The 18,190-nt window shown below is 34.9% G+C and overlaps 1 protein-coding gene and 1 long non-coding RNA gene across 3 annotated transcripts; one reads left to right on the top strand and one right to left on the bottom strand.

The window, feature by feature from the left end:
* The first annotated feature begins 1,510 nt into the window (after nt 1-1,510).
* Csn3 (casein kappa) lies at nt 1,511-5,408 on the top strand. Of its 2 annotated transcripts, XM_041671064.1 has the most exons (3): nt 1,511-1,567; nt 1,991-2,020; nt 4,956-5,408. In XM_041671064.1, exons 1-3 carry the CDS (start codon nt 1,511-1,513, stop codon nt 5,406-5,408), a joined length of 540 nt encoding a protein of 179 aa, XP_041526998.1. The 2 variants fall into 2 exon arrangements, with proteins under 2 accessions (XP_041526998.1, XP_041526999.1); XM_041671065.1 differs by lacking the exon at nt 1,991-2,020.
* Nucleotides 5,409-12,625: 7,217 nt separating this feature from the next.
* Nucleotides 12,626-17,945, bottom strand: LOC121460693. Its single transcript, XR_005976096.1, has 3 exons — nt 17,830-17,945; nt 13,353-13,551; nt 12,626-12,679 (listed from the first exon to the last, which is right to left on the bottom strand). It is a non-coding gene; the product is annotated as an uncharacterized LOC121460693 (long non-coding RNA).
* Nucleotides 17,946-18,190: the final 245 nt, after the last annotated feature.

Here is an 18,190-nt window from a genome sequence, read left to right as displayed (position 1 = left end):
GAACTATGAAAATTAAATGAGCAGATGGGCATTGTGACTCTTTTAGAAAAAGACTGATTTTTTTAAATACCTTAAAGACATTAAAATTGTCATATATATACACTTCTTAAAGAAGTATATGTATATATATACACTTATTATATACTTATTAAAGAAGTAAAATTAATCATATCACTTTCATTACTGGAAAAGTGAATTTAGACTATGACAAATGCCCCCTCCAGTTCCATCCCATGTCTGATATATTAATTAACGGTCACAAAATGTTGGAAATAACCCAGCTTGATGTTCTATTTCTACAGGTAACAAATGCAAGGCCTAGAAAGAGGTCACTGAAAGCCCATGGTTACTCAGGCAGGATAGCACCTAGGTTCAAACTCTGCCTGCTCCATACTAAACTGTTTTTTGCTCAGGGTCATGTCTCACTCTTTACCACTGATATCTTTACTTTTAAATTCTAGACTTTGTAACATTATTCCCCCTGTCACCTCAATCAAAATGTCTATGGATGTTCCCCAAGTTTGCCCTAAGTTTGAGATGCTCTTTTCCTATCAAATTCTTTTTTTTTTGGAATTTTATTTTATTTTTATGTATTTATGTATTAAAGATTTCTGCCTCCTCCCCGCCACCGCCTCCCATTTCCCTCCCCCTCCCCCAATCAAGTCCCCCTCCCTCGTCAGCCCAAAGAGCAACCAGGGTTCCCTGCCCTGTGGGAAGTCCAAGGACCACCCACCTCCATCCAGGTCTAGTAAGGTGAGCATCCAAACTGCCTAGGCTCCCACAAAGCCAGTACGTGCAGTAGGATCAAAAACCCATTGCCATTGTTCTTGAGTTCTCAGTAGTCCTCATTGTCCGCTATGTTCAGCGAGTCCGGTTTTATCCCATGCTTTTTCAGACCCAGGCCAGCTGGCCTTGGTGAGTTCCCTATAGAACATCCCCATTGTCTCAGTGTGTGGGTGCACCCCTTGCGGTCCTGAGTTCCTTGCTCGCGTTCTCTCTCCTTCTGCTCCTGATTTGGACCTTGAGATTTCTGTCCAGTGATCCAATGTGGGTCTCTGTCTCTGTCTCCTTACATCGCCTGATGAAGGTTCTAAGCAAGTCTTGCCTCAGAGACTCTGATAAGCATCTGAAATGGAGATTGCTGCTGATAACAGCCCACCTCTACGGCATTTCCACCCACTCCATTTCTCACGGCTTGTGCTGATAGGCGCATCCCTAAGACCCATGCTGCTCATAGTCAGGGCCTAGCTCGACTTCCATAATCTCAGTGTTGGGCAGAGCACTTCCCAGCAGATTACACTTTAATGATAGCTTCATTAATAGTCAAAAATTAAACGAATTTTACTTCAAGTTTGCTGTTTCTTTACTTCTGTGAAAATGTACTGGCTAAAACTATCTATAATTCAGAGGGTTTTTTTTTTCTCCCTTAAGGAAAACATTACATGCAATCACTTCTAACTTGATAGCAATGGAGTCTTAATTTAATTTTTTAAATTTATTTTTAGGTGCAATGATGAGGAATTTTATCGCAGTTATGAATATTCTGGCATTAACTCTGCCCTTTTTGGTAAGTTAATTTCATTTAAATTCTGTTAGTAAGATGTTAAGTAAATTTTATTTGAGAGTTTCAGTTCTATGAATATCAAAATGTAGGCACTTCAAGGATCATAACAACTGGTTCATAGCTTTTCTAGGTTTACTTGTTTCATAAAAATAAAAACTCTTTTAGATAATTAGTTACCATAACACATACTTCATTGTTCATAGAATGTTTTCCATACTCCTATACTGTAAAAATATATTTCTAATTTAGAAAGTACCGTAAATATAATTTATAAACAGTAAGTATAGGAATCCTAGTCCAGGGTAAGAGATCCTTGTTATGAAGTTTCTATTTCTCTCATCCTCCAGCCTCCTTATGGACTAAATATTTAAAGATTTTAAAATATTTAACTTATTTCTCATGATTTCTCTTTTGGTAATTCCTCAGGCTGCCGAGGTGCAAAACCCGGATCCAACAGTAAGTTGATATTATCGATTAGAGACATGAATTTCAAACACAATATTCTGAAACGTTCAACCATAGTAAAATGCCTCTAAACCAAGTACTTAAATGTTTCCACAAGTTTAACCAACCTTCATACCTTTTAGTGTTTAAATTACTATCTTTTGTGACACTTTACTATGTGGGCTAACCAAGTCCTTCCCAGGTACCCGTGTACATAATTAGCTCTCAGGCTGGTAGACACAGAAATAAGGGAATCATGTAAGAGGGTCTGTTTCTTTGAAATTGTTAACTAATTGTCATTGGAGTTTGGGCTACTTTTAGGCTTTATTTTCACACTCATTCTGCAATTCCAAAAGCTCATCTGCCAGCAGCCAAAGGAGGGTGAGGAGGAGGCAATAGTATGTGCCCTCTTGATAAGATTACAAAGGTTTTAAATGATGGAGCATCTGATTAAATTATAAAATGGGAACAGGTATCTACTAAACAATACTTCTGAGTAAATTCTTGGGATAAAAAAAAATTCCCTTTGAGACCAGCCTGGTCTACAGAGCTAGTTCCAGGACAGGCTCCAAAGCCACAGAGAAACCCTGTCTCAAAAAACTAAAAAAAAAAAAAAAAATTACCTTTAAAATTTTACTGTGTGTGTTACATTTAGTTACTTTCATTTAATTGTTGAAATTATGTTTGGGTTTTCTCTTTTGAGTAATAGGAGGTAATTTTAAATCATAAAATGAGTCCCTTCCTGCTCTACAGCAATTCATGAATTATTGAGCCTACTTTATAACCGGCTCTCCTTCCTGTTTTCTTTATTAAGGATTTTTAATTAGTAAATATTAATTATACATAATGTGATTTATCATGACATTGATATACATATACAAAATATATTTTGTTCACACTTGCTCTCATTGATGCTCCTGCCACTACTACTGGGTCCCTTCCTCTTCTCAACAAGTCCCTCTTCTAATTTCTTTTTTATTTTAATTTTTTATTCTTAATATTTTATACATGTAAACAACACATAATTGAGATCATCCACAGAGATATGTATAAAGAGTCATTTACATGAGTGTGGGCAACTTGCCAGTGCCTATACCCTGAAGACAAAGCCTCGTCTAAGGAGGTTCCATTGCATAATGATTCACACTCTGAAAACACTACTTTCTCTACCAGCAACTATTAACTCTCAACAACTGCTCAGGGAGGGAGGGACCGTGTGAGCCCCCTTGATGCTCTGTGATGGAATTTGGACAGGCTGCATCTTGTGTCGTTAATCACAGCCACGGAGACTTCCAGAGTACAAAAGCCACATTCTTTCCGGAAGATAGATTCATGAAGGCTTCAAGTCACAAGAACATAGTGAAATAATTTTAAAAAAAGAAGTTTATAGAGTTTATGTTTCATATTTATGAGCTTTCCAAAGCATCTAAAATTTGCAATGTGATACTTTCTTTTATGTGTCAATGAAATGCTTTTTTAATGTAAAATGAGTATAATATTCATTTTGCTTTTAATACAAAAGTGAAATATAAAACAAACAAAAGACTTTCTGTTTAGATTTTTCTCCCTTGTTATTTATCATTATTTTTATTCTAATCTCACAGGTTGCAGAGGTGCAAAATCAGGAACAAGTGACTGTAAGTCTATTTTCAATTCTTTATATAACCTAAGAATAATTTATATGATAGTCTGCAAAGAGGAATGCCTTCTGATTAAAACTAAACATTTGATCTCTATGGAATAAATTAAATAAAAATAATTTATATGATAGTCTACAAAGAAGAATACCTTCTTATTAAAACTAAATAAACATTTTATCTCTACAGAATAAATTAAATAAAAATAATTTATATGATAGTCTGCAAAGAGGAATACCTTCTGATTAAAACTAAATAAACTTTTTATCTCTACAGAATAAATTAAATAAAAATAATTTATATGATAGTCTGCAAAGAGGAATACCTTCTGATTAAAACTAAAATGTTTGATCTCTATAGGATAAATTAGTTATCTTTTAATAAGTAAAAACACCACTTAAACAAAGATACCACGAACCAACCTGGGTGTTTGTCTGAAAGTCTTAGTTTCTTTGATTAGCCCACATTGCGAGGGCCCAATCAAATGCTTCCTTAGCACATGAGGCCACTCTCAATATGGAATACTTAAAGGGAAATGAACAAAAGTAGAGCTTTTATCTCCTGTCCACTTCATAAAGTTCAGTAGGAGAAAACGTCTTACCTGACTCATCTATAAGTCCATCTCATTTTCTCATATTAATGTCTCCTTTTGTTTCAAAATGTGTTTGACAGAATATATTAGTTGTTTCTTTTTACAGGAAAACTTGCTATGCTGTATGACTTTGTTGGTTCAATACATGGTGGCAGAAATAAGTAAAAACAGAAAAATCCTTAGTGGAGAAAATTAAACAAAAATGTTTAAATCCAAAGTTTAAATTAAAAAAATCTTCCCATACTTTACAATTCTGTTATAAAACATGCCATTTCTCGGGCTGATAACATTTGTGAACAATTAATATTTATGAGATGAGAATACACCCACATGTGTTTGTAAACATTGTGTGTGTTTGCATATAATGGGTAAAGTTCTCTATGAGACTTTTTAGGTACTGGAACTAAATATGTAAAGTCTAATTAGTACTTTCCATATATACCGGACTTCCATAAGAAAATACATATTTTACATTATTAATTACCTAATTTGTTCAAAACAAATATTATGTTGTCACAAGTAATGTTTCACAATATCAAAATCATACATGGAATGGAAAAAGTGTATATTAAAAACTAAGAAAAATAATGATTTAGGATTACATACTTTCAATACTCTATTTGCTCAACATAAAATCTGCATTATTTCAAAAGCCGCTGGTTTCCTTTGCATTTTGATCTACAATTAGAACCTTTCTGCACATTTTTCCTTTCTGCAGTGCCCTGAAAAGGATGAAATATTGTATGATCAGAGAAGAGTCCTGAATATACCAGTTCGCTATATGCTGAGCAGAAATCTTCGTTATGAACCTAATTATTACCACTATAGGCCATTTGTAGCTATTGACCCATATATGTATTACTCCTTGATTACAAGATTGCTTCTGCTTAGATCACCAGCCCAAATCTTCCAATGGCAAACAATGCCAAATCTCCCCCAGCCTACTGAGGTACCGCATCCTATTCCAAGCCCATCCTTTCTTGCCATTCCTACAAATCAAAATGACGATACCACCGCCATGCCAACTGTTGACACCAATACTCCTGTTGAGTCTACACCAGTCCCTATCATTGAACCAGTGGAAATTACTGTGGCCAATCCAGAAGCTTCCACAGAGCCAGTTAATAATCCTGAGACTGCTACAGTCCCAGTACTTTCAAGTGTAGCATAAAAACATCAAGAATCCATCAAAGAAGACAATAAAGGTAAGTGAGCAAGATTAAAATGAACAATCCAGACAACATGCAATGACTTATTCAGACAATCACAAATTCTAAACTAGTAAGAGAGGATAAATTATTTTAAGGGAGCAAGCAGAATAGCTAACTAGGATTGTAATTTGGTATAACTATACACGGGATGGGGAATGTGTATATCTAAACCTGCATTGACCATATAACATCGACAAATTGGTCTTTGTTTCAATAAGAAATGCAAACAGTATGTTTTTGAAAAATGAAGAAAACTTGTATTTGTACTTTTATCAACCATTTTCCTGAAGGTTACAATTCTCCTTTAGTCTGTTAATTTTAATTCATCCATACTCACACAGTGAAGTAAATACTTTGTACAATCTCACGTTTTGACTCTAAAGTTGCCTGAGTGAAATTTCTTCTATTGTGTTGTATACTAGAGTCACATGTCATGTTGGGCCTATAATCTCAGATGGCTAGGGAAATGGAAGCTGGAAGATCACAAGTTCAAAAACAGCCTAGTCTAGATAGAGACTAGACCAGCCCCAGAAGCAGGCAAGATCTTGTCTCAAACTTTAAAAATGAAAAAGAGGCCTGAGAATATAATTCAGTGTAAAGTTGTTGCCTAACATGTGTTAGGCCCTAAGTTCAATTCCATGTATATAGAGAAAAATATAAGAAAGGAAGAGAGAGACAGACAGAAAGACACAGCAAGAGAAAGAAGAAATGAGCCTGTAATAGCAATATTTACACTCTAACTTTCATATTAATAGGGCAAAAGAAATTATCTATTTTTCATGAAGTCCTTTACTTCAGACATAACTCCTGGAAAGAGTTGAACCTCCTTACTCTCTTTTCAGATAAATCATGAAAGAAGTAAAATGCTTACCTTTTTAAATACATGAATATTAAATGTAATCTAGTTAATTAATTATCTATTAAATCTCAGAATATTAAACATAAGGAAAAATACCATTAATTATTTGAATAAATAGATGGCTAAAGTTTAAAATAATTGGGAAATTCTAGGAAGTTAAATAATGATAAATATTAATGGTATTTTTAAAAACTCACAGAGGGTGAAATTATTTGGAGAGAAAAGTATGAATGCTGAGATTAGTTATAATAGAAGTTTATTATCTATCAAACTGGATGCATGTTATATGGTCTAAGATGCCATGCAAGGGTCTGTGATCTGAGGGAGGGCTACAGGCCAGAAAAAAATTAACCATCTCATCAATAACCTCGGGCTGGTTATCATTTTCTCTGGATTTTCTTTGTGTCATAACTTTGAGCTCACAACTCAAGTAGAAATGTGGGTAAAATGTACAAGGTGAGAGCCTGTTCAGTTTCAAATGTGGACACCTAATTCTATACCATGTTTCCATAGGGACTAATTTAAGAGAACTAGAAACCACCTGTGACTACACTATAAATTGTAGTTTTGAGATGTTATTTAATATATACTAAGAAAGGGAAGAACTGGGTAAATATCCAACACAGAGCGTTTTAGAGACTAAAATATAAAATAGGATGAAAAAATTATTTAACATAAGGTTATATATTTTATTGATCCAAAATCATTGCATTATTATGCTTACAAGTAATCATTGTTCAGTAGTATGTATGTTCATAACTTGTGAGTCTAGAATCCTGAATTAAAATCACGATGCATCATTTATAAAGACACTTGAGTAAAGGAGAGTGTCTTTTTGTACAACTTAAATGAAGTGTGTACCACAGCACAGGTCAGTTTTTTGTATTTGAATTCAAACACTTAATTTGATAAAGTTCTTGGTTACAGTCAGAGAAGAAGTCTTTGAAACTAAAGGAAACCTTTAATGTGAAAATGGCCAACATGCTATGCACAGAATTCCAAACTATCTTCTTTTTTACAGGTCTTACAGAATCCAAATTCCAACATTATACTCTTCTTCAGGCATTTGTCTTCCATCATTTAAGAGAAGATGCAATTTTCACAGATCCAGATCTTTGCTTCTTCCCTTTCATCTTACATTGGTGCCACCGTTAACTGGTTTATGATTCATGCAGAATAAAGTCAATGAAAAGCAGACAATACCTTTTTAAACATTGTGTGTGTGTGTGCGTGTGTGTGTGTGTGTGTGTGTGTGTGTGTGTGTGTGTGATGCATGCTATAGCACAGGTGTGGAAGTCGGAGAACAGCTTGCAAGCAACCATTCTTTCCTTCCACAACGTAAGGCCCAGGGATTGAACCTGGATGTCAGGCTAAGCAGAATGTGCCTTTACTCACTGAGCCATCTCGCCAGTCAATAACTGAATGTCATACGTGGGATCTATGGCAATGCCCCAGGAAGCAATATAGACTTAATATTTAGTGTGATTTGGTATGCAGTTCACCTGTGGGCAGAGATCACAGTCCATGATTTGACACTAAGAACTGCCACATTCAGATGAAATCTGAAGTATGGTGCTGGGAACAGAGAAGATATGTCATAGTGTTGCAATCCAGAGGAATACACAAAGTGACTCTTGTGGTCACTAAATATACTTATTTATATAAAGGTCCAGAGCACAAGTATACTGCAGGCAAGCACAGCTACAAACACAGCTGATCACAAGATTCCAGGACTTGATGGAGACTACAAATGCAAAAGTAGTCTCACAACAATGCATCTAAAAAGTTTGTGGCCAAATACATACACACACACACTACACTAGATTGCTTTAGGATTTCAGATTCTTCTGTCTATTTGGTGAATAACCAGAGTTTTAACATATAATATAGGTTTTCCCTTAAAGAAATAGTACTAAGCAATGGCTAGTCAGCAACTTATTTGTGGTACAAGCATGTGGACCTGAGTTCAGTTTCCAAACCTATACAAGCCAGGCAAGATGATGGTAACTTTTAATCTAAGCACTAGAATGACAGAAATGGAAAGATCCCTGGAGCTCACCAGGCAGACTACCTAGCCTAATTAGTGATTTTCAGACCAATGGAAAACTGTCTCAAAAGCATCAAATGAAATTTCTAAGCATGATTCCTGAGATTATCTTCAGGCTTCTGCACACATATTCATATGAACTAAGCACATACACAATTTTTAATTATAAGGAAAGTTAGCGGGTCACTTATATCATTGGTTTATATTTTTAACACCATACTAGGAAAACATGAGTTGTCTAGCAGAGTTATTACTGGTTACCAACCTACTCTAAACCTACAATGTTTTCACAAATGTGGTGTGATCAATGGTGACTTATGAAGGGACCAATACGTGGTACAAGATACCCCAAGACCAAGTTCTCAGCACACACACAAAAAAAGATTTTCCACACAGGGACACAGAGCAGGGAATAAAAGACAAGACAGGAGATAGAGGATGAGGGAGAAAGTGAAGGGAACAAGAGAAAGGGGAAAGGGATATTTGTACCAGAGGAACAAAGAACTGCCTCTGAATAGATAGGAGACAGACTAGGCCCATAGACAAACGGCAGGGTAGAAAGGTAAAGGGGGAAAGCCTATATTAGGATAAATCCACAGCCTCTCATTTCCTGTGGAAACAAAAGCAAAACCTCTTCTCCTAAGTAACATATCTTTTGCCTTAAATTTTGAAGTCAAGGCATTTTCAAAATATATATGTTGAATTAACCCAGTAGCATTTATAATTAAATACCTTTTAGCAGCATTGCTTCTCTCTCTGCCATCAAAAACAATAACATACAGTATTCAGATTCTTTGTGTATTTTCCATCTTTACATGGCTTTATTTTAAACTCCATTTCTTTTATTTTTATTTATTTATGTATTTGAGACAGGGTTTCTCTCTGTATCTTTGGCTGTCCTGGACCTCAATCTGTAGATAAGGCTGTCCTTGAACTCAAAGAGATCTGTCTGCCTCTACCTATTAAGTGCTGTGATTAAAGGTATGTTCTACCACACCCAACTGCTATATTATTTGTGAGACAAAAGAGAGAAAACAGATGAAATTTATGACCTAAGAGAGTTGAAAAAGAAGTGGAAAGCATGATATATGCTTCCTAAAACTGATGAACCAACACAGAAAACAGTCTGATAGACTGAAAAGCCAGGGCAATGTTTAGTTGTGAAAGGGGCAATATTTAGCAAGAAAAGTGCTGTGAAAAGGGCAATATTTGAAGAACAAATGGAATTTTTACTTTCTACACTTCGTGGTTTGAACCACACAATTAGTTACCTAATTTGCATTCCACTTTAATAACTAAATAATATTTCTCCTGGTCAGTCCTGAGAAGTCCTAAGTGCAAGTGCTCCCTCTTTAGGCAATTTTGAGCATAAAGATGACTGCCTAGCTTTGAGGTTTGGATTGTTGTGATGGTTTCAGACTGCCATGGTTGGCATTCATCCCATACATATGAAGTTACTTTACAGATGATTCTACACAGAAGTAAGAGGAGAAAAATCACAGTGACATTATAAGTAATACATGATAATCATGGGAAGATGACAAGGAAGAAAATGAAACATACATAGAGTATTGACTTAACACAATGAGAAATTAGAAACAATATGATAACTAAATAATGGACAGACTGTCACCAAAATTATTTTTATAAACTTAATGTGTACCATAGTTGAATACTTAAGTAAAATTTTAAGTGTGAAAAACATCCATAATCATAATTAAAGTGGATGCAACTAACTTATTCCACTTTAAGGAAATATCAAGTTTATATACAATAGGTAGTTTTTACATATTTTAATAGTTTGTTTTCTAATTCTCTATCACAATCATGAAGTTCTATAAAGAGCAGGTGAGCCAACATGTAATAAATTCATTGCTTAATAAAATCTATCATTGAAAATACCTATAAACAGGCCCCTCAAGTGAGTTTTAAAAAATAGTCCATGCATTTTCAATAATGCTCTACCTGTTACAATAATAACCTCGTCCACTAACAGTAGGTTAAGTTAGTTAAGTTACTGCGATAACACATTTAAGCCATGTTGAGCCCATTTATTTTTAATCTATAGATCAGAGCATTTCTTTTTTTTTTTTAATTTTCAAGACAGGGTTTCTCTGTAGCTTTTTGGTTCCTGTCCTGGAACTAGATCTTCTAGACCAGGCTGGCCTCGGACTCACAGAGATCCACCTGCCTCTGCCTCCTGAGTGCTGGGATTAAAGGTGTGTGCCACCACTGCCCAGCCAGAGCATTTCTTAAAAACATATTATGGTTCGTTTGCTGGTCTCTGCCCGATGAAGCCTCATATCAAGGATGTGATGATTTTAGATTCAATTACTTCATGACCTACATTTTTATTCTCCATTTATGATTATATATTATGCATAATATATGTGCATCATAATATTATATAGAGAATCATAATTATATGATTATAGAACTATATAAATAGATATATTATCATAAATAACTATATAATCATAGTTATATTATCATATATAACTATATAATAATTATATATAATCACCACATCTCTCTCTATATATATATACATAGTATGTATATGTTTCAGAATAAGAGTTACATTTTCCAAAGGAATAATGTTATTATTCACATTTTCAATAAAGAATTCAGCACCAATGAACCTAAAAGTAAAGCCAGAATAGACAAGTTCAGTGTTTATGATTGCTCTACCAGAGGTCTACGTTCAGTTCACAGCATCTACATTGCAAGCCACTTACACAGCTGCCAGGAACGCTGCCTGTGGGGGATCCTGTCTTCCTTGGGCATCCACGTATGCATGCTCATGTCCCCACAAACACACACACACACACACACACACACACACACACAAAATTAAAACAAAATAAAACTAAATATACTTTTAAGTAATAAATGGCAATCATAAAATATTTTTTGAGAAATTCAGTTAGTTGGCTAACATTCAGGAAATTAGGAAAAATTCAGTAAAGAATAACTGCCAATAAATAAAAAAAATGGATTTGTATTGCGGTAGGCAAGATAGAATGTTCATAGAGTTTGGAAATGACAAATCATTTTTGATGTTGGATGTAAATCATTAACTAACAAAGGTGTCTGTCTACAAACTTGGAGATATTGATAACAGTTTTCAAAACAAATTGTTCTATTTTTCCATATTATCTGAAAACTGAGATTTTGTTGGGTGTACTTATTAAAATAAACAAACATGCTTACTTATTAGAAATACTCAGTATCAATTATTTATCCAAAATTTTAAAAGCCAAAACAAAACTATTAAACAAATCTAATTATGGCATAGAGGTTTATAAAAAATACCATATACAATACTGCTATGTTAACTCAAAAGTCCTTTATCTTTGCTTATGCCTTACTCAAACACACCTGAGCATTTCTGACATTTGATAAGTATTTCTCAGAAACTCAAGTTGCTTCCCTCAGAAGGCTGTTAAACTAAACACTATTTTTTTCTGATGTCATAGAACAAGGAACCGTTCATCCCTTCTTGGCTATGTCCCCTTATCTAAGAAAGCAATGATTTCAAATGTCACGGCGGAGCAAATAGAGACCATTGTGATTAAGTGAGTGGAAAACTTCTCGGAAGAAAACAAATCATGGAGCGAGTCGAACCAATGTGACATGCTGAAGTACACGTGGCCTTTCTGGTTTGAAACTGATGACCTCAAATCTCATGAAGAGGCGGCATTATGTATTGTTGTGTTACTGGCACACCTATCTTATCCCTGACAACCCAACTTAAGCCAGTAATGAAGTTCGTGATTGAAGTAGGAAGGCGCTTTAAGGAGTCCACAGAAAACAAAACAGAGCCCCCCAAATAATTGCTAAATGTCTTTAATAAAAATGGTAAAGGGAATTTACAATGTAAAGTTATATGGACATCTTCCATACAAATCAGTTAAGGTAAATAGTTAATGCCTTTCAGTACATAAATGAGCTAGCCTTTAAGTTGTTAAACACTTTTACAAACTTCTTAATATATTGCATGTATTAATAAGCCTTCTCAATTAAAACTAATAATATCCCAATTCTCAACTGAGACACTGTTGTCCATTTTTTAAATATAAGAGTAAATGAATTCCAAACAGCCTAGGCTCCCACAAGGCCAGTCCATGCAGTAGGATCACAACCCAGTGCCATTGTCCTTGGCTTCTCATCAGCCCTCATTGTCCGCCACGTTCAGAGAGTCCGGTTTGATCCCATGCTTTTTCAGTCCCAGTCCAGCTGGCCTGCTCACCTTCCTAGACCTGGAGGGAGGGGGAAGGACCTTGGACTTCCCACAGGGCAGGGAACCCTGACTGCTCTTTGGACTGGAGAGAGAGGGGGAAGGAGAGGGCGGGGAGGGAAGTGGGAGGCGGGGAGGAGGCAGAAATTTTTAATAAATAAATAAGTAAAAGAGTAAATGAAGTCAAATAGCCACAAAGCAGCAGGACTTAAACACGGGTTTAATTCCTAGAAAAAATAGTTTCTTGTGTCATAATTTTCTTATTGTGATAAATTTTCAAAAACAGTGATAAATGCTTACATATTCACTTCTTCAACACACATTCTTTATCATCTACCCTGGCTTATGACTAAAGATATATTTATATGCCAAAATGGTAAATGACATTGAATATAATTTTAATCACACAAAGGAAGCTTCATATAATGTTTTTATTCCCAATCTCTCAAGCAAAAACTACTAATTCTGATATTCAATTTCAAATAATAAGAAGAATGATGTTTTTAAATTTTTCTAAATAAAACTATTGTAAGTGTTTATATTTAAGCATTAGACAAATTTTTATTTTAATATTTTTGAAAATCTCATACAAAGAGTATCAATTCTATGAAAATTTAAGAAAATGGAATGAATCAAAAATAGAGATCATTAGCATGCTAAACTCATAGGATATGTTATAAGAATTACTTTTCAATAAGTCTGGTTACTAAATGATACTTTTCATTAATAAGATTTTTCAAATAAGAGCAAAGACATACCAATCACAGAGCTATTTTAACAGTAGCAATAAACGGTCATGTTCTACTATGGACAATGTAAAGATTCACATGGACAATGACTGCAAAGGAAATTCTTTTCTTCCGGAAACATCTGTTTACTTCCTCTGTTGCTACCTTTCTCAGGTCAGCCTGGAGCAATCCCATCCACACACTTGCTTTCCTGCACCCAAGGCTTTCTCTGATCATAGAAAAATAGAATATATAAGAGCACAATTCACTTATTAAGTTGATGAGTCATTTGTATATAAACCACACACACACACACACACACACATACTCACACACACACACGGCATCTGGATACTTGAGCACACTGTTCCATGATAGACAAGAGAGAAATGTCCTCTAATCTAGTGCCCATCAAATTCTGCTGCTGGAAAATGTGTGGAATAAGACGGAGGTTGATACCAGTATATTTAGTTCATTCTTATCATTATTAAGAACAATTAATAGGTTTCCACCCAGCCCATCAGGATGCAAATAAATTATTCAAGTAGGTTCCAGAACCAGATTATTTGCTTTGCTGAATCTGGACCCTCAGTTTTAAGCACTATATTTTGTATTCTAACATTTTTGAGAGACTTGTTAAATAATTTTGGAAGTTTTCATTTTAATTATACATGATTCACTAGCATAATGTTTTTTTTGAGACAGAGTCCCTCTACAGACAACTGTCGCTATCCTGGAGCTCACTGTGTAACTAGGCTGCCGTGGAAAGCACAGAGATCCACATGCCTCTACCTCCCGAGTGCTGAAATTAAAATCTATAGATTCAATTAGCCTTCCACTATATGCAACAATGTCATTGAGACATCCTACTCTTTTAAGATTTTTTTCTCTTCTTTCTTATTTCATAGAAAATTTATTTTCACATTTTAGACCTAGGGTAAGAATTTTAATCAATTGAATGAAATAAATACTTGCTTTAAAAATAGATTAGTAACCACTAACTTCTAAAGAAGCTACTTTTGATTACATTAGAGTATGGTCAAAATATTATCTTTCACATTCACAGAGCCAAGTACCTTGTTATAAAAGCCTCATTGCCACTCTGCTTACTCTGTCGTAGGCACAGAGTGTAAGCACCTGTACTCAATTCACAATGCAAATAGCAATAAACAACTAAAGGTCTCGTATACAGCAAGAAAACTTCACCACCTCAATCTGATTTTGAAAATAAATCAAAGTTTAATTTTTTCCAAATTAAATTTTAAATAAGTGCTGAATTATTTAGTAAATTTAGTAGCCATTCAACAATCAGCACAAATTTTTTTAGCTTATTAGTCTAAATTTTCTATTTAATTGCAAAACTTGCAAAATCTCCTTAAAAGTTCTTTTAATTATTAAAATCTTCTTTATTCAAAGATGGTGATAGCCACAATAATAATAGATATCATCTTATGTAACTACTTAAAAAGCAGGACATGATAATTGTGCAGGCGCTTTACTCAAGAACAGCTTTCTTTAGTCGTTAGAGGCAGCAGTCCCATCAGACTGCATCAGACAGCAGGAAAGACAACCATCAGTTGACTAAGCCAAAACTCCATCAGCATCAAGTTTTCTCTATGCTCTCAGTTCAGTGGAAGTCCTGTTTGCCTCATCACTCTAAATACTGACAAAGGGCTCTCTCTTCCCTTCTGAGCATCCAACATCAAAGCCTGTGTCTGCCAGATCCATGTCATATTTCACTATAAAAAGACAACTGCTCATCTGCAAATCACAGCTGAGAGATGACATCAGTGCTTTCAGTTATCCCACAGCCAACATCTGCAATCCAGGCAAAGAAAGGCTACAGGGTCGTTGGCACCAGACTTACCCATTCCTATTGATCAATGACAGTCTCTCAAACATGCAGGTTTCTATAAATCACACTCAAAGAAAACAAAGCTTCTGACAAGACCCATGGGCATCCAGCTGATACCATCCTGGGTAAGCACCACCATCCCTGGCCCTTTTAAGTCTTTTCAGAAGTGTTGTGTCCAAAGTAAACCCCCTGGCATTGGCCACAACCAAATCAATGGCTACTGCAGCTCGGGATTCTAATGCTATGACCAAGGCACCAGAAAGAGTATCACCAATAATTGCCAACACGATTCTTGTGACATAGGCCACTAATTTAATGGTGAAGGCTCTATCCCCAAAGTCTGTTTCTACTGTACCTGCAGAAGAATCTGTGCACCAAGGAGCTGCTGTGCTACCTGGTCAAATGCAAGGATTAGCTCTCCATGTTCCTAACCTCTGCTTCTACCACCTCCTTTGATTTGAACACTGAGGACCTAGCAACTGGCCTTCACTGTCTTTTGATTTGGCTTTATGCTTTTCTAAACTGTCCAAGTCACTATGAATCTCTGCTTCAAGCAGTCTATGGGTTTCCTAACCTACTTCTCCATATTTCCCAACCTTTCTTGTAAGCCTGTTCCAAAGGCCTAAAACTCATGTAGCATATTGAGCACAGAACTACAGAAGACTAAGGCATGCTGAGAGCAGGAGAAATAGTCTTCCCCAGGGAAGCACATAACAATTGGCTACCCAATGTCAAATGAAAGAATACTTACAAGTAACACTATACAAACTAAGCAGTTTATATTTAGGAATACATATATATATATATGTATATATACACATACATGAATGTAATAATAATTAATGAATTAAAAGGTCATGAATTTTAAAAAGTGAGGAGTACATGGAAGGAGTTGGGGGAAGAAGAGAAGGGAGAGAAATGTTGTAATTATAATATAATCTCAAAGGTAAAAATTACTTTTTAAAATGTTGAGAGGGCACTAAGCAGGGGTCCCTGAGTACTTTAGGCTTTAACAGATTGTTATTCAAATACAGTGGAAAAGACAGCCCCAGAACCTGGAGCTCCACATTTTTAAGAATTACCTAGAAATTACAGGTCTCACACTTGCTGCATCTGAATGACTCCCGGCTTCTAGGCAGATGACAGCTAGAGTCTAGGAAAGGTGGTGGGGAGAGAGAGAAGGTGAAAGAATGGCCAATGGACTCTTCGTTAGAGAGAAGCAAGAAGTTCCGGTGGGCTGCCATGAAGGAGCAAGCAGAGCTACAGACGAGCACAATACGTCCACAAATACTTCTACAGCAGAAATAAAGAGTATGAGCATTTCCAAGATAAAAGCCTGCTTATAGCTCGATGGTAGAATAATGGCATGCCATGTTCAAGGCCCTGGGTTCAATCTTGAACACTTACAAAAGGAAAAAACAAGCAGGATAAATTAAGAAGTAATTAGGTTTAACCTGATAAACCTTGTATAATAGATACGTGTATCAGAGGTCGCCTGGGACCAAATTGACATATATAGTTCTTATAGTAACAGTTCTATTTTCTATTCTCATCACTAGACACATTATGAAAACATAAAGATTATAGTAAAATAATAGATGACTTTTATTTTGCTAAATGTAAATTTTCTACCTCAGGATAAAATTTAATTGGCAATAATTAAGAAACTAAATAGTTCTAATATCTACAGTCCAAATACTGTGTTTTAGTACTTCAGGAAAAAACCTGAGAAATTTACATATTTAAATTCTGATTTATTTACTAATTCTGTATAAAATGACATATTAGAAACTGCCAGAAGAATTTTTTTGTTTAAATCTCAGAAATATATTCTAAAGATTATAGCATAATGGTGAGTTCAGAATGATGAGCAGAAAGACAAGATTATCAGATAACAGAGAAAGCAAAAGGGATTTTTTTTTTTTGGTTTGGAATTTAATCTGTGCTGGTATTGAAATAAAAATATTTTCTAGTATTTTATGTGTTTATGTGGTGATATGAATGAAATGTGTCTAGTTATTTGACACATTTTTTTATTCTTTTTATTCAACTGACTCTAAACCAACAGATTCTTCTCTATCTTGAAATTGCTCATCTGCTCTTCAAAGTTCATCTAAAATTGTAGGTTCAAATTCTCCAACCATTTTCATTCCTTCTTCAACAATACATGTCATAGCTTTGTTTTTCCTTTAAATTCTCTGCTGTTCGGTTATTTTCAAGAGCCTGTGTTTCTGAACATGGTATTTAGGTATAGATGGGCAAGTTGTTCTGAATTGTTCTTCTCTGGTTACCAGATAGGAAAAATATATCAACAATGCTCCTATTTTTTAAAGCAATATTATAGAAGTACAATTAATGAAATATCAAACTATACAATAATTTAATAGGAATATTTGAAGATATTTAATTTTTCATATAATCCTGACTGATCTCAGATTTTAGTTAGTATTTTTCCAAAGTCCTTAGCTTCCATCCTCATTTCCCCTATTCCAATGTTCAATCAAAATAAGAACCACACACCTAAAATAATATTGATTTTATAAAAGATAAAGTCCTAATAAGTATAAGAGAGGAAAGAAGTAAATCTCATTATGAGCTAAATCAGTGGAACAGTTATAATTATATGTAATTTTTTCACTTTAAAGTGCTTACCTCAATTCTCAGAAAAAAACAACACAGTATATTGTTTTTACACTTGCTTTATTATGATATTGATGATCAAGCTCATATCCAGTGATTCAAGGACCGCCAAACTCTGTCTTCCAGTCCACATGGTTCTTGGAAGAAAAATAAATGGAGAAATTTTATCCAAGAGAAACAGCTGAATGGAAGCACACACAGGAGGTTTGTAAAGTGGAAATGTCCTTGCTTGTATTCTGCTGTTCTGCCTCCCCATCAAATCCATAGCCACCCAATGCAGAAACTGAGTCCTGTTTCTCACCTAATCCCTAATGGAGAATCCAATAAGTATCTTCAGGAAAAATTAAAAGTCCAATAAATAATTACTTAATAA

The sequence above is a fragment of the Microtus oregoni genome, unplaced genomic scaffold, assembly GCF_018167655.1.
Source record: "Microtus oregoni isolate MIOR12 unplaced genomic scaffold, Mior012 000021F_ref0000039, whole genome shotgun sequence".
NCBI classification, from domain to species: domain Eukaryota; kingdom Metazoa; phylum Chordata; class Mammalia; order Rodentia; family Cricetidae; genus Microtus; species Microtus oregoni.
This window is presented reverse-complemented; position numbering and strand designations above follow the sequence as displayed.

Excerpts from the sequence above, each read along its gene's own strand:
- Csn3 (XM_041671064.1), top strand. The coding sequence starts at position 1,511 with ATGATGAGGAATTTTATCGCAGTTATGAATATTCTGGCATTAACTCTG. Across the intron at positions 1,568-1,990 it reads CATTAACTCTGCCCTTTTTG|GCTGCCGAGGTGCAAAACCC; the intron begins GTAAGTTAATTT and ends GTAATTCCTCAG. Across the intron at positions 2,021-4,955 it reads TGCAAAACCCGGATCCAACA|TGCCCTGAAAAGGATGAAAT; the intron begins GTAAGTTGATAT and ends TCCTTTCTGCAG.